Consider the following 16747-nt stretch of genomic DNA (forward strand, 5'->3'; position numbering starts at 1 on the left):
CTGGTCCATTAGGGCAAGTGAGGGACTGCCCCACTGCCCCAACTTCTGCCCCACCAGTCTCAATGGGTACCAGCCACCTCTATAGAGGTGGCAGATAAAACACTGCCACCAAGTTACGAAAACTTTCAGTGAGAGGTTATTGCTAGCTTGGTTCATCATGTGATTCCCCCCCCCATCTGTTTTGGAAGGCAAGCTTTTGCATAGGAGCCCAGCTTCTTAATTAGTGAAAATCAGGGCAAGAAACTTGCTAAAACTACTATTAGAACTTTGTGTCCCTGAACCATTAGCTTGTAGTTTAACTGCCACATCACTCATCTTACCCCTAATGAAACCCAGATGAATGCTTTCAATGTTAATACTCAGATAATTTAATAAAGCTGCACAGGCAGTAAAGTAACAATAAGCTTCTACAAAAAGCTTTCCAGATGTTGCAGAGGCAAATGCAAAGCATCAAAATAAAAACTTTTTTTAAAAAAAAAAAGTTTGGGAAAGCAAAACTTGGAACGAACTATAAACTAATTAAATATGAGGATGAGGTCTCCAAGAATAAATTGAAGACATAAGGGTTTGGTGGTAGTCAATAATGATTGTACTAGTCAACGTTGTTGCAAAGTCTGTCTGTCTGTCTCTTTTCTCTCTCTCTCTCTCTCTCACACACACACACATCAGAATTCATCAGTCATAGGATTACTGTCTCTTTTGTAATGCAAAATTTCATTTTATGCATCAGGAAATGGGATGGGAGATTTATTGCTGGTTGCCAGAAACTAGAGAACAATAAAGGGTCAAATCTGAATATTGGTATAAAATATTCTTTGGAAGAACATCATGATAATCAGAACCAGATTATCTAGGTCTGCTTTTCAGCTTCTGAAACAGCATCCACTGACTCTCGTCTATAACAAATTTGCTGAGTACTGAATCTAACAAAATTGCTCTGCCTCATTCCAGAGAATTGGGGAGCTGTGCAAGCTTCTAGTAGCAAGGGTTAGGAACCCTGATGGTCACAGGATTTCACCTGTGGATGAGATTAAGTGTAATAGTGTTTTCCTTGACCCTCAATGAAACTGACTTGGGAGGCAGGCCCTTGTTCTGTACTGTCTTGATTTTTGAATCTAGCATGTTGCCTTAATTTGCTATTCTGCTACTTTTGGTCTTCTCCATCTGTCAGAACTGTGCCAGATAGGTCAACACAAATGTTTGTGGGAGAGAAGGCCTTTTCTGTGTGATCAGCAAAAATGTGTCTCAGTCACATTTTGGCCCTTGCTTGATCCCTCCCTCCTAGTCTTGTTCATGTGAAAAGGTAATGTCAGAGCGGTTCTGAGAGCATCACACATGGCTTGTCCCCGGACCCCAGCACCAGATGTACAAGATTATTATGCTCAGCCCATTTTGAGTGTACAGAACTTACTGGGTTCTGCTTCCTTTGGGAGGAGGTCAGTGGCAGGCTTATGGCATTTTGTAATATGTGAGTTCATTTACAGATATGAAGGTTGATTATAGGTAAAGACACAGCTTAAATACTTCAAAAGACAGCCAAAGTCTACATCAGATCACCAGATCATCAAATCACCAGGGGCTTAATTTCCTCTAATACTCTGAATTCAAACTGCATTTCCTATCGTTTCTCTTCACACACAAGACATCTAGATTACATCATCAAGGGGGAGGAGGTCTGCTTTTGCCCGATTCATAAGACACAAGGAGGATTGTCTGATAATTAGTTTCTATGGAAACACATCACCTGAATACCCAGGACTATTAACAGCCTCCTCTGTCAAGACTCTGGCACATATTGCCTTAAAACAACTCATGGTGATAGTCCTATTCACCAAAAAGAAAAGAAAAGAAAAACCTTACAGCAAAACCCATTGCAGTATATTGCCCTTTGAGTGCTCAGTGGATACAATATCCCCATAACAGAAGTGCAACCTTGAGAGAATATGAAGTTTGCTATAAGCATGTTCCTATGCATTAACAGAGCCTAGAGCTTGCCGATCAGAAGGTCGGCGGTTCAAATCCCCACAACGGGTGAGTTCCCGTTGCTGGGTCCCTGCTCCTGACAACCTAGCAGTTCGAAAGCACCTCAAAGTGCAAGTAGATAAATAGGTACTGCTCTGGCGGGAAGGTAAACGGTGTTTCTGTGCGCTGCTCTGGTTTGCCAGAAGCGGCTTACTCATGCTGGCCACATGACCTGGAAGCTGTACACCAGCTCCCTCGGCCGATAAAGCGAGATGAGTGCCACTACTCCAGAGTCGGTCACAACTGGACGTAAAGGTCAGGGGTCCCTTTATGCATTAACATTAACGTATGCAGAAACACCCAGAAAGCTTGTGACTGTGCATGTTAGTGCGTGGATGTATGAATGCAAGACACAGAATTAATGAGTGCACTTTTAATGAGGCCTAAAGGGAAACAGAGTATGGTCAGCGTTTGCTACAGAAAGAGAATCCCCTTATCCCATACAGCAAACACACACAAAGGGCTCAGCTATACAGCTGCAAATTAAATGTTTTAAGTGTGTTGTCAAGTGCATTATACAAATGTGACACTAGATGGCGATGGTGAGCTATGGCAAATTCAATATATTTTTCAGAACGTTTTTGAAAAAAGCATTTTCACAACATTTTTTTATGTGTATCTAGATTCCACCAAACACACACATTCACATGGTGCTTGCAATATGTGAAACCTGTGCATTCTCTCCCCGTGGATGACAGTATCATAGTACTGTATGTCAATTAATGACCCATGTGTGAACTCAGAATCAGCAGATGAGACATATATACAAAATTGTTCATTCAAACAACTAAAGATGCTCCTTTTGTTTGATTTCTTTTTATTCACAGCACATGACGGCCAAGGAGGGCGGAATGTGAAGAGCAATTTATGTAAGTGGTGTAATAACACGTACCCAGTCTGTAAAGATCAGGAGTGCTACAGCAACTGTGATCTGAGCTCCTATTGTGAAAAGTCAGAGGAAATCTGTGTGTCTATATGGTAAGCAGGCAAAGAGCACCAACCCTCATTAAGCACATCCCTAATGGGCGATGAAACAAACTGTCAATGAAATCAAATGCACAGATAATATTAGAATATGGGTAAAAGGAAATATAAACATTATAAGCAGGGCTTTTTTTAAAGCCGTAACTCACCAGAACTCAGTTCTGGTACCTCTCAGGTGGGTTCTGGCACCTCTGTTAATAAAAACATTTACATATTAAATGTAAAATAAAATGCAAGAACATAGTTACGGAGAGATCCACACCTAGCAGTTACATTTTCCAACTGCTGCACATTATATCTTGAGGATTCTGCTAAGTACAAAGTCACAGTTGGGGACAAGCAATTGACATTTTTAATTTATATGGGAGTTCATCTGATAGGAATGAAAGTGTTGTCCTGTACCTCCCCCGCCCCTTTAAATGTGGGGGTTTTGATCCTGTCTATTTTGGACTTTCCAAGGATGGAAAAACCTTACATTTCCAGGTTCAAGACAACATTATGATGAGGAGGCTGCCATGTGGACACCACTACATCAATGGGGAGGCAGGCAGGTGCAAATCTGTGTTTTGATCCAGTGTGAAGAAGCCCAAAGACAACTTTTGGATACACTTCCAGTTGGCATTGGGAAATATTAACAGCCTTGGGCAGCATTCACCTAATGAGCCCCATCAGCAGAAGCCCTGTGCAAGGACCTCCAGTTGTGCAACAAGACTCCCCCCCCCCAAAATGGTCAGGAGAACCCCCAGAACAGTATGCGGGGTGAGGAGAGGAAGGGATCTGGCAAGCCGCAGAACATTTGTAACAGGCAATGGTGAATTCCACCCCTTGTACAAAGCACTACGTAGGCTACTGTGTCAAGGTACATTTATAGAATCATAGAGTTGGAAGGGATCCAAGGGTCATCTAGTCCAACCCCCTGCAATACAGGAATATCAGTTAAAGCATCCATGGCAGATGGCCATCCAACCTCTGCTTAAAATCCTGCAAGGAAGGAGAGTCTACAGCCTCCCGAGGGAGACTGTTCCACTGTCGAACAGCTCTTACTGTCAGAGAGGGATGTGGGTGGTGCTGTGGAATAAACCACTGAGCCTCTTGGGCTTGCTAATTAGATGGTTGGCGGTTCAAATCCCCATGACGGGGTGAGCTCCCATTGCTCTGTCCCAGTTCCTGCCATCCTAGCAGTTTGAAAGCATGCCAGTGCAAGTAGATAAATAGGTACTGCTGTGGCAGTAGGTAAACGGTGTTTCCATGCACTCTGGTTTTCATCACGGTTTCCTGTTGCACCAGAAGTGGTTTAGTCCTGCTGGCCACATGACCTAGAAAGCTGTCTGCGGACAAACACCGGTTCCCTTGGCCTGATGTGAGATGCGCGCCCCATAATTCCCTTGGACTGGACTTAACCGTCCAGGGATCTTCTGCCCTTTTACCTTTACGTTACTGTCAGAAAGGTTTTCTGTATGTTTAGTTGGAATCTCCTTTCTTGTAACTTGAAACTATGTTCAGGACTGATTTATTATTTGTTTATGAACAAGTACATAAATGTTGGCTTACATTATTCTACCTTCACAGTGTTCATTTTTTCCGATTAATTATGCATTTCAGGAAACAAGACAACGAGAGCATTAGAGTGAGTACTCTTTGTCACAATCCGCAGCTTCCCGTGGAAAATGTCATGGTTCCCGAGTATAACACATCCCAGTGTGTTATGGTCCGTCAGCACAATGAGGAGGGGATATTTTACATCTGTGGCTGTGTGAATGAACAGGAATGCAATGACAAACTCATTTTTGAAAAGCACACCAATGGTGAGTATTCTTCCTGGTTTCAGTCCACCTTTCCTCATCTTAGAGGAGATTATTTTTATTCAGACTGTTGGCAGTGGCAGACTTTTGGCTTTAAAATTTCAGTGGTGCCCCCACCTCTCACCTTCTGTTGTTTGTCATTGTGTGTGTTGTTTTTTTATTGGTTTTCACATAATACTTTACAATACAGATGTACCAAAGCCAACACCATTTCCTCCCCATCCCCCCATACATTTACATTTCTATTTCCTCAATCTATCATATTATTCCTTTCTCCTTCCTCCCACTTCCCTCCGTCCCCACTCAATTTCCTCCATATTATACAATTTACAATAATCTTTGCATTCTACAACCTTCTCAAATCATCTATATATTCTTATTATCTTTCCTTACTGATTTTTCTTCCATCAATTACTTCACATTTTAATCTAGGCATATTAGCATATCTTTTTAAAGCAATATTTTGCCATATATTCATCAAAACATTTCCACTCCTTTTTTAATTTTTGATTTGACTGATTTTTTATTATAGCAGTTAATTTTGCCAAAATAAAATATTCATTTAGTTTACAAATCCATTCCTCCTTTGTGGGTATAGTTTGTGACTTCCACCTAGCAGCAATCACTATTCTAGCAGCTGTGCTTGCATATAGAAAAACCCCACCCCCCTGTTGTTTGTCATTGTTGCGATGCCCCCTGTGTTGCCCTCTCGGTGTAGCACCCAGTGTAGGCAAACTGATTGTGCTCCCCTAAATCCGCCTCTGCCGTTGGGGTGCGTGTGTTAAATCCTTTCTCCCCCATCTTCATTCCCAGTCATTCTTGCCCCTGCTGCAATTGGGGTGAAAGGGGGGAGGAGAGGACTGATATAAAGGCAATGTTATTTGGGTTGAAATGATTGAGTCAATTCCTAGAGAGGAGAAAAAATGACTCCAGCATAATGTAGAAAATGGCTAGACTGAACAATCTAACCTGGCGGATTACAGTGGTACCTTGGTAGTTGAACGGCTTGGCTCCCAAACAAATCAGCATCTGAACGCCACAAGCCTGGAAGTGAGTGTTCCTGTTTGTGAACGTTTTTTCGGAAGCCAGACGTCCAACGCAACTTCCGCAGCTTCCGATTGAGTGCAGGAAGCTCCTGCAGCCAATCAGAAGCCACACCTTGGTTTCTGAACCATTTTGGGAGTCGAACGGATTCTCTTGAATTTAGAGAATCAAGGTACCACTGTAGTAACACAGTTGGCCATTTACAGCTGGGGAAATGATGCAGCTATTCAACTGAATTTTAAAAAGCTTCACTTTCTGAGCTCTGAAGTGGGGCGGGGGGAGGGAAGCTGGGCAGAACATGAGAGGGGGATGTTTTTGTTCACAACATTATAGATTCCCCAGAAAAAGTGAGAGAATGCAGTGTAAATATTCTACAGTAAATGTTCAGTGTGAAAGTAGCCTATGTTGCAAGGCAGGGAAGGAGTTCTGCCTAAGGTCTCGTTGACTGTCAGAGTAGATCAGTTAAAGTACCGTAACTGACCATTAAAGTAGACCAGTAGTAGCCAACATGGTGACCTCTAGATGCTGCTAGACTTGTGAGCCTTAGCCAGCGCAGCTGATGGCCAGGGAAGATGGGAATTGCAGTCCAATAACATTGGAAGGGCAGCATACTGGCGACCCATGGTGGATTGATGGTTTGACTCCGTAGGCATATGTTCAAGCCAGTATTATTTTAGACTTGTAAGCTAAGCCATCGCTTTCAGTGTTCACCTTATCAGATGTTAGTTTTGCGAGGAATGGGATCTGTTTCCTGCTTATACAGTCTAAAAACAGAGATGGCCCAACCACAGCTCCCCACCTCCCAAACATTCCATTGAAAGTTTGCCTGTCAGGCAAAAACATAAAACACCAGGCTGGGTCATGTGTGGGAAGGAACAAAATGTAGCAGGGAGATGCCTCTCCCCCTCCCTCCTGCCCTAATTGTGGGTCTGCTTAGTTTGGACCAAACTGTGGTAAAGTTTGATGCAGTTTTTGAGCTGTGAAACTGAAACTTGAGTTTATCCAATGTGCAATGATTACGTAGCCTGCTTTAGGAAGAAAATCGCCCCTTAAGTCACATTATCAGCTTCAGAATCTATAGCTGAATTATAAATGGTGCTCCAGAAAATTCCACAGGCATGATGGGCAGACTATTTATTTTAATGCAACATTTAATGCAAATATTTATTTATATGTCATGTGATATTACATATAAAAATCAAGGTTAGAACTGTTGCATCTTAATTGCATGGAAAAACAAGTAAAAAAGCAACAGGAGCAATAACAAACCGTAGTTGGAAGCAAGAGAGCAATAGAATTTTAGTTGAACATGTAGGAACTTAGCATTCTGTGGTTGCTGTCATTGCACACAGTTGATACTGTTTGCTGTGGTCTGGCTTACACATAACACTAACCCAGACCATGGCTAAGTGTGAATGTGCAAGTGTTCAGGTACCAAGAGAAAAAATCACAGCCACTTCACTGTTCCCTCAGTCCTCTTGCAGCCATGCTACCTTGAGTTAAGCAATGGTTTGACATGTTAAATCTGTCCAGGGAGAGAAACTTGAGCATGGGTTTGGACATAACATTAAGCCAAATCATACCTTACCTTACAGCAGGAGGACTGGAATGAAACAGGCTTGATTTTTACTGTCAAAACACACACTTATTCAGGCTTAGCCATGGTTTGGGCTTAACATTATGTGCACACAGGGCCAGTGACTGTTCTCTCAACAAGGAATATATGAGCAACCAATTTACTGGATAAAGCTATTGTCCACTTTCTTTTTTCAACACAGACCAAGTCCACATAACATAAAACGAAACTGTTTGACAGGAAAAGCGTACTAAGAACATGTGGCCGTCGCTGGCCATCACTTCCAAGTTTTGCCAGTATTGTGTGAGGGAAGCCCTCAAATGAATTATCATTTTAGTTATGAATAAGTTACACTGCGGATTATGATCACATCTTATGGCAGCCAGTGCCAAGGTCAAATGGACACTGCAGTGGCGGCGACAAAAATCATTGCTTTTCATTATAGACCGGGGTAGGCAACCTAAGGCCCAATCGCCTTCTCAATCTGGCCCACGGACAGTCCAAGAATCAGCATGTTTTTACATGAGTAGAATGTGTCCTTTTATTTAAAATGTATCTCTGGGTTATTTGTGGGGCCTGCCTGGTGTTTTTACATGAGTAGAATGTGTGCTTTTATTTAAAATGCATCTCTAGTTTATTTGTGGGGCATAGGAATTTGTCCATTCCCCCCCCCCCATATAGTCCGGCCCACCACATGGTCTGAGGGACGGTGGACCGGCCCACAGCTGAAAAAGGTTGCTGACCCCTGTTATAGACAGTGCATTTTTCCTGGAGGGGCTGCAGGGATACACATACCCCTAAACATTTTGTGAATCTTTGTATTTTTGTCCATTTACTGTATTTCTTTTTCCCGATTTGAACTATAAAATGGTGGTTTTCTTGAGTCAAAATGAGAGTATCCCTAAAAAATTTTTAAGAAAAAAGCACTGATTATAGATATACTGTGTGTGAAGTTTTACCTCGGGCCGTTTAGAGTTAGCAGTATGCAAAGAAACTCATATTTTCTTGGCTTCCCTGTATCATTTAAAGCAGTGGCACATTATTGTTTGGGGTTCAGCAAGGAGCATACCATATTCATTATATGCCATTTATCCTCCTACACCCTTTTGAGAGCAGACAAGGACCACAGGAAGGTGGCCAAGGCTATATTATAATTCTAAATCTACCTAATAGAGATTATATTGCTCGATTCAGAATATATCCATTGGGGAATATTTAGATGCCCTCAACATTTCTTTTTTCATTTGACCGTGAGGTGGGTTTTTTTCTTTCTTCCAGAACCAATTCATTTCTGGCAGAAAAAGCAGTGGGAGGCACAGAGAAATAGGAGGCGATGGTTTTCCTTTTCTTTACATTTCAGCATTTGTTTTCATAGAAAACAACTGCCTGCCTGATAATTCTTCAGGCTCATTTAATGATCCCTGCTACAAGCTGATGACTTTGCAGCCCAGGAGGCAACATACTTAAGCAGCTGATGGGAATTATGTACACAGTTATTACTTCAGGGTTTGCACATAAGAGAAGTCCTGGAAAATCCTCTGAAAACCATTCTGCTTTCCATTGGATTTCACAGCCTTTAGCGATGTAGTCATACCCATCAGGTAAATCCATTAGAGAAGCAGGAGATAGCCAGGCTTCGCGCTTTCCAAAACAAACTCAAATTATATCATTTGAGGTTGATCCTGTGGTTTGAACTCAATGCCTATTTTAGAAACATTCACAGCTTAGCAGAAGTTAGCTGTGGCAGATTTTTATTTTTTTGTAAACTGCCAAGTAAAACAGCCAAACGCTTTGAGTTTCTTTTTCCAGTATCTGAACTGTAGGCTGCACCCACTGAGGTCATGCAGCAAAGGCTTTTTGCTTAGGGGATGGCTCTTGAACTTCTCTTCCTCAGTATTATACTTGGCCAAGAATCCTTTCAAAGATTTTATTTGAATTTCATGAGCAGCAGTGAGGAACTGCACCTATCTCTTTGCAACAGGGAGAAGAGATCATATCTCATATCTTGCCTGTATTGAAAACAACTCCCCTGGCTCCCAGCAGGTTTCCAAGTTCAGTTGAAAGTGCCAGTATTAACTCTTAAAGCCACAAGGTTTATCTTCCTAATACCTGATGGGCCATCGTCTCCCATATCAATCTGCCCATCCACTGAGGTCACTGCCTGAGGCCTTCCTTAAGCTGGTCTCACCATCTGAAGTGTGGTGGGCAGTGACCAAAAAGAGCCCTTTTAATCTAGATCCTCAGCTTTGGGATGCCAACCTTCCTATTGAGACCCATGTAGCACCCTTATTACTCTCATTTGGCTGCCAGGCAAAATCATTTATGCTTTCCCCAGACTTTAAAGAACCTTTAGCATCAATGGTAGCTTTCTTTTTTGTAAACTTAAAATAGTTTCCATTTTTACTAGCTATCTGAATGAACTGTTCCCATTTTAGTTCATTGTGTTAGTTTGTATGCTTTCTTTTAGGAGTTTCATTTTTTAAAAAACGACAACACCTTTAAGCATGTGTACAAATGCACGCACATGGACCTTACTTACGGTTTATTCAAGGATGCAGTCAGTGAGTATCCCTTAGGTGGATCTCAGCATGCAGAAACGTTGCAATGTAAACTCAGCAGTAAAGCTTGTTTCATTGCAAATACTGTACTCCCAGCTAATGGGGCAGCAGCAGGTTCACATTACAACCAGCAGGTGGCAGCAACGAGGCTCCTGCAACAGTCTGCAGCATCTGCGAATCAGAGGCGCAAGTACTGTAAGATGCTATAGCTGCAAGTGCGGTTTACAAACATCCCCATCCTAGAAGTGATTTCAGCCACTAGGAACTGCAGAACAGGATCTTTTCCACAAAGATTAGCCAGCCTGTTCTTCAAGCATTTGGCATGGTTATAATCCAGCTCTTACAGACCTGGCCTAATAGCAATCAATCTGCTCCGTAATCACAAGGCAAGATAGTGGTGCCCAGTCTTGGTCTCTTTCCTGACCAGAGCTGCACTTCCAGGGCCACCTGGGTGCAGCGTGAAACAGGTTCTTCCTTGCTGAGTGTGGCTGGGGAGGAGAGTGAGCATCTATGGCAGCTCCACCCAGCAGGCTCCTTTCACCGTGATGTATTTTGTGCTTCTTATGAGTGCATTAACAGCACCCACCACTGGGTGCTTTCTGTTTTCCCCCCTACAGAGATTTACCTGTTTAGGTGCCTCTGGGAAATTAAGAGGTCTCAGCAGCACTGCACCTAGCTGCCCCATGATAAAATTAAAAAAATCTGGGGGGGGGGAGTGGAAGGAGTCTTGGGTGTCAGAACCTCTGGACCACGCTCCCACACTGCTGCTGGATGGACTGCTTTTATTTAGCATCCCTTCCTTAGATTAATCTGATCACTGATAGCAGGGCCATTTATATTTTCAAAAGACCTGGAGCAAAGGAGTTACCAGCATTTTCCGCCCTTGGTCTCTTGGGTTTATGATCTAAGAGCTGAGTTTTTGTAAAGACTATTCATTTTAGTCGGCAAGAAAGATTTGGCTCTGTCATCTTGAGTGCACATGAAGCTGCTTATACCGCCGTCAGATCTACAGTACATATATACTAATTAACAGCACACCTCAAAAGTCTCCAGCATGTGCTTTACCCAATGAGTTGGGGCTTCTTCCCAGATCAGATCTCCTGAGTATGTCTGAGAACAAAACAACTAACTTACCAAATTGTAAAATGTGGGGGGAATATGCCTGTTTCCTAAATGCGTGGTAAAGTGCTGCGATACAGATGACTGTGGCTGACTTGGTTGTAATCTTTGAGTGGCTGCTGCTCTGCCGATAGTTGCTGAGAATAAAATGAAAAGCAGAGGGGGACCTGATACACCATCTTGAGCTCCTAGGAGGAATGGTGGGATATACATGTAATAATAAACAAATAAATAATAAATTAACATTTGCCACGTGTTAGACTGCATGGCTATTTTTTCCAAAATCACACTACAGTGGTACCTCTGGTTACGTACTTAATTCGTTCTGGAGGTCCATTCTTAACCTGAAACTTTTCTTAACCTGAAGCACCACTTTAGCTAATGGGGCCTCCTGCTGCTGCCACGCCACCGGAGCACAATTTTCTATTCTCACCCTGAAGCAAAGTTCTTAACCCGAGGTAATATTTCTGGGTTAGCGGAGTCTGTAACCTGAAGCATCTGTAACCTGAAGCGTATGTAACCCAATGTACCACTGTATATATTAAAGAAAACAGACAACCAAGCAAACCCATGGTAGAAAATGTTAGCACTTGAAATGTTGAGCCCTAGGATACAGGAGAAGGTACGTAGGAAGCTGCCTTATTCTGAGTCAGACCATTGGTCCATCTAGCTGAGAATTGCCTGCACTGAGTGGCAGCAGCTCCCCAGGGTTTTTAGACAAGGAACATTTCCAGCTCTACCTGGAGTAGTTGGGGGTTGAGCTGTGATTCTTCCCCACAAGTTATTGGTTTTATGTTCATTCTTCACTAAGAAAAGCTGTTCATGTTGACTAACTGGCCTATGCGGAGATGTTCTTGCTGTATATTATTTTTCGCTTTCCTTTCACCATAGGATACTCCATGCTACAAAGCAAAGAAATAATCCCCGTGGCAGCTATCAGCCTGTTGCCCCCACTGCTGGTTGCCATCATGATAACGGTGACGTTCTATCTCTGCCGAACCCACAGGCAGAGGAGGAGAGCTAAGGAATGGCCCCAGAAACAAGTCCAGCACTGCCCACTGCCTGAACCCAGCAGAGCCACCAGCTACGATGAGATACTATCTATCAAGATCGACCACCGCGTCGCCTTGAGCACAGCCTGCGCCAACAACATCAACCACAACACCGAACTGTTGCCTATCGAGCTAGATGAGCGAGTCGGGAAAGGGCAGTTTGCAGAAGTCTGGAGAGCAAAGCTGAAGCATGCCTCTTCGGGGCAGTACGAGACGGTGGCAGTGAAGATTTTCCCCTGCGAGGACTATGCTTCCTGGAAAAACGAAAGCCAGATCTTCAGCGATGCCAACCTCAAGCATGATAGCATCCTTCAGTTCCTCACGGCGGAGGAGAGGCACTCTGGACTCCAGAAAGAATACTGGCTCATCACGGCCTACCATAGCCAGGGAAACCTCAAGGATTATTTGTCCAGGAATGTTCTGAGCTGGAGGGACTTGCAGAAGATGGCTGGCTCCCTAGTGAGTGGTGTGGCTCACTTGCACAGCGACTACACTGCCTGTGGCAGTCCAAAGATCCCCATCGCCCACCGGGACATCAAAAGCACCAACATCCTCATTAAGAACGAACAGGAATGTGTGCTCTGTGATTTTGGGATTGCTCTGAGGCTGGATCCAGCCTTAAGTGTGGAAGATTTTGCAAACAGCGGACAGGTGAGTGCTGTAGAATGAAACCAGCAGAGCAATCCATTCTGCTTGATGGAAAGTAGAAAGATCTTAGCTTCTTTCATGCACTAGCCCTGCAAAGAGTTCTGCGCACTGTGCAAGGGGCAGTGGGGGCTGTGCCACTGGCCCCACCCCAAAACATCATTTGATTTACCAATCTCAGCTTCCATGTGTTGAGCATGGACATTTGCATAGCGAAAGCCTGCCTGTATAGTTTTTCCATGTGATCTAGAACCCTGTGTGACTGGGGATCCAGGTCACATGAAAGCCTGCTGCATCTGTAGAGCATGACGCTCATAAGCTTCCCTTGGACAGCCTGTTCAGTGTGTAAATCTTGGGGTGGGGCCAGAAGTGCTGCTTGCTGCCCTTTCCATGGATGGAGGGCCCTCCTACGTGTGAAGGGGGTCCTTCAGAATGGCAAATATAACCCACAATAGCGGGCAGCAGGCAGTAAGAAAAAGCTCTGAAAAGGCAACGCAGCTAGGGAATTTGCTGCGGGCATTCGGCATGTTCCATAAACAAACATGCAACTATGATTTAAGAGAGCGCCCTGCTTGTTGGTACAGAATTGGCTTGGAATCACCTTTGATGCTGAATGACAAATAGCTACTGTGTTCCGGGTTCTAGAGGGTATCTTGTTTTTGGCAGCTAGTTTGTAATCAAAGGCTGGGGCTACTTGATCTTCCCAAGCTCTTTTTGCATTCAAAATCTAACACCACTGCAATACTCAATGTCTTTCCCCTCGTGGTGGGGAAGCGGCAGGGAGAGGAGTGATTTGAGCAGAAAGCTGCCCACTGGACAGCAGAGTGGTACTTTCCTCCATTCAAACTCACAGCTGCCCACAGCACCTTTTGGTTTGAATGAAACAAACAGAAAACCCAGGAAAGAAGCTCTCAATTATTGTCACATCTAATTTGGGCCTTGGTTCCCATCCCAGTAAGGGTTGGTAAGTTTAGAGAAGATTTTACGGTCACCATCAAGTTCTTAAGTTTCAAGTGTACGTTATAGTTGGACCCTATACTTGGACAAAAACCTAGAGATAAAGGGGTGGAGCAACTCTGGAGCACAAAAGGTCCAGTCTGTATCACAGATCTTCTAATGCATTGCAGCCTCCTTTTAACTTGGAATCAATACGACTTCTCTCCTCCACCCCTTCTAACATCTACTCAATTTATGGTCAGGTGGGCACTGCCAGATATATGGCTCCTGAAGTTTTGGAATCTCGAGTGAATCTCGAAGATCTGGAGTCCTTCAAACAAATGGATGTTTATTCCATGGCTCTGGTTTTATGGGAGATTGCCTCCAGGTGTGACGCCATAGGAGGTAAGTCTATACCAGCAGAGTCTGCTGTCTTCCAAGCCCCGCTTTACAGGTCCACTGGGCAAAACAAACATGGCTGTTCCAAGAAGTTGCCAGAGGGAGGTGGGAGCAAACCTTAGTGCAGAGAAGCTAACCCATGGCCACCCCACCCTAGATGTTGATGAACTAAAACTCCCAATATCTCTATGACTGCCAGTCATGTAGGCAGAGGCTGATGAAAGCTGTAGTTCAGCAAACATCTGGAGGGCCACAGGTTAGCCACTCCTGCCTTAGAAGAAGGATGCATTTCTCAGATGGAAGGAGGGCATCTCTTGCAAAAATGGGTCTCGGGTAGCAAGACCGAGAAAGGCTCCTGGCCCCAGGACTCAAAAAGCGACACTGCCCATAAACCAAGGCAAATAATCCTAGAATAGATGGGCAAATGACCTATCTCAATAGCTTGGGGATTTGTGTGGCTCCAGTGGAGATTGCATTGCCTCTCCACTAGGAAATGATTGTACCATTTTATTATGTTAAAAGAGGCGTCACTAAGAGCCTGCTAAAATGAAAGAAAATACAAAGAAGATTGAAGGAAGCATTGGAGTGCAAATGGCCACTAAAGGAACCCACATTTCATCAGCAGTAACAAAAATTCATTAACGGGGATTAATTTATTGCTTTAGCATTTCCCGCTACACAATCAGGCTTTGAACTGGTAGCAGCAATGCTAATCTGTCCCGCTAATTCAAAGCGATTTGGGCATTCTAATTCTCATGAGATGCAAGTCCAGACGCTAACATGTGGAACAGTCTACAAGGGCAGTGTATGTGAAATCTATGGGCAAATGTGTTAACAGGATGGTGGGGATGGGGAGCTATACAGCACTGGTGCAATATGGATTCAGGTTCATTTATCTGTCATTACATTTATACCCCACCTTTTCTCCAAGGAACTCAAGGTGGCATGCAAGGTTTTCCCCCTTTCCACTTTTATCCTCAAAACAAACCTCAGGTTAGGCTGAGAGGCTGTGACTGGCCCAAGGTCACCCCGTGCGCTTCATGCCTGAGAGGGGATTGGACTCCTGGTCTCCCAGGTCCACCACCCTAACTACTACAACAAGCAACAAATACTTAGCGGCCTCTGCTGTGTCCTACAGCGTGGTCCATTAAGGAAGGACCTGTTGTACTTCCACATACACATCCCTCTGCAACTCCACATCTCAAACACAACGGTTTGGCTGTAGGTGCTACTACTTTTAACAGTTTACAGGTTTTAAAACAAACTGTGGGCATCAACCAGCCAATACCGTGCTGCCAATACTAAAGGAAGCAAACTTCTTTTCTGAAACATACAGTGGCATTTCGACAAATCTTTAAATGTGCTGTCTGAATTTAAAAGTGTCCCCTGTTAAGAAAGCTTGGCAGCCAGGTTGTGATCAATGAACAGTTCTTCACCAGGTACAGCTGCAAGCCACCACTAGAGGTAGTTTTATTAATCCATTTCCTGGTGAATGTTCTCGGTGGCACCACAGCACTGCCCCGACAAGTACATAGTCAATGTGTATCTAAATTGCACACACATCTAACTAACATCAATGTTGCTTCCTTGCAGAGGTGAAGAACTATGAGCTACCATTTGGATCAAAGGTCCGGGAGCAACCCTGCATGGAGGTTATGAGAGATGTTGTATTGCATGGTCGAGGGCGTCCAGAGATACCTGGCAATTGGCTGGTGCATCAGGCAAGTACAAAAAAAGGAAGGTAAAATTTATGGCTTTGCCACGAGACCACTTTCTTTTGCCTACTCCTCCTCTTGAACTGTTTCCATTCAAGCTTATAACTGAGAACTGGTGCCCGAGTTTGTTTTCTTCTTCCCTCCTCATCCGTTTTGGTTTCTTTTCTTTTTAGATCATAAGCCTGAGGGCAGGGGCAGTCTTATTTGTTACTGATCTCATGTTATTGATCTCTGGAAGCCCTTTCCTCTGAAGAGCAGGGCAAAAATGCTTTAAATAAATATTTCTGAGCAGCAGACCTAGATGTGTGTGGCTACACAAACAACATTTGCAGAAAACTTGAAGCCCCCTCCCCCGCCCCCCCAAAACACTGCCCCCTTCCCAGGTTTCTGAGGCAAAATGGAGACTTTGGGGGAAATTGAAATTAACATACTTACTTTCTTATCAAACCTAATATGTTTTAACATAAAATGCATCCTAACTTGGCATAGTACAATTTTATATTTGGAATATTTCTGAAATGCAGAGAGCTACCCTCTGTATATTTACTCATAACTAATACTGATTCTGTTTGGTGGCACTCTCAAAGTACCTATGATTACAGTCTCAGAAGAATAAATGTTTTACGTTTTGTACAAGCACCGTTGCAAATGCACCCAGTATTGAAGAGAGCAAGCTGTCAACTGCTACCATATGCTGCCTTGCACATTTTCTCATCTTAGTTTCTTGCAATTTGAAGAGGGGGAAAAAAACTAAAAGCAGAAATCAATAATTTTGTATTAAACAAAGTGAAGTGTGCTCGGTGGACAAAAATGGCCTCATATAGTCACAGTCCTCTCATGAACAGTCCTCTTCTCCTCTTAAGGCATTGTCCTGAGAGATGCCCCCCCCCCCACT

At 43.6% G+C, this 16747-nt stretch overlaps 1 protein-coding gene across 4 annotated transcripts in view; it reads left to right on the forward strand.

The window, feature by feature from the left end:
• The window catches only part of TGFBR2 (transforming growth factor beta receptor 2), a 41647-nt gene that overhangs the window by 19957 nt on the left and 4943 nt on the right, over positions 1–16747 (forward strand). For all 4 annotated transcript variants that reach the window (XR_014158958.1, XM_081872130.1, XM_081872129.1 and 1 more), the window contains exons 2-6: positions 2850–3000; positions 4609–4811; positions 11997–12808; positions 14002–14143; positions 15731–15858. Coding sequence is in view for 3 of the 4 variants with exons in the window: in XM_081872129.1 (XP_081728255.1) it covers positions 2850–3000; positions 4609–4811; positions 11997–12808; positions 14002–14143; positions 15731–15858 (1436 nt within the window). In the remaining variant the exon portion in view is untranslated. The remainder of the gene's footprint in view (positions 1–2849; positions 3001–4608; positions 4812–11996; positions 12809–14001; positions 14144–15730; positions 15859–16747) is intronic.

This window comes from Podarcis erhardii (assembly GCF_964252035.2).
Source record: "Podarcis erhardii genome assembly, chromosome: 1".
Lineage (NCBI taxonomy): Eukaryota > Metazoa > Chordata > Lepidosauria > Squamata > Lacertidae > Podarcis > Podarcis erhardii.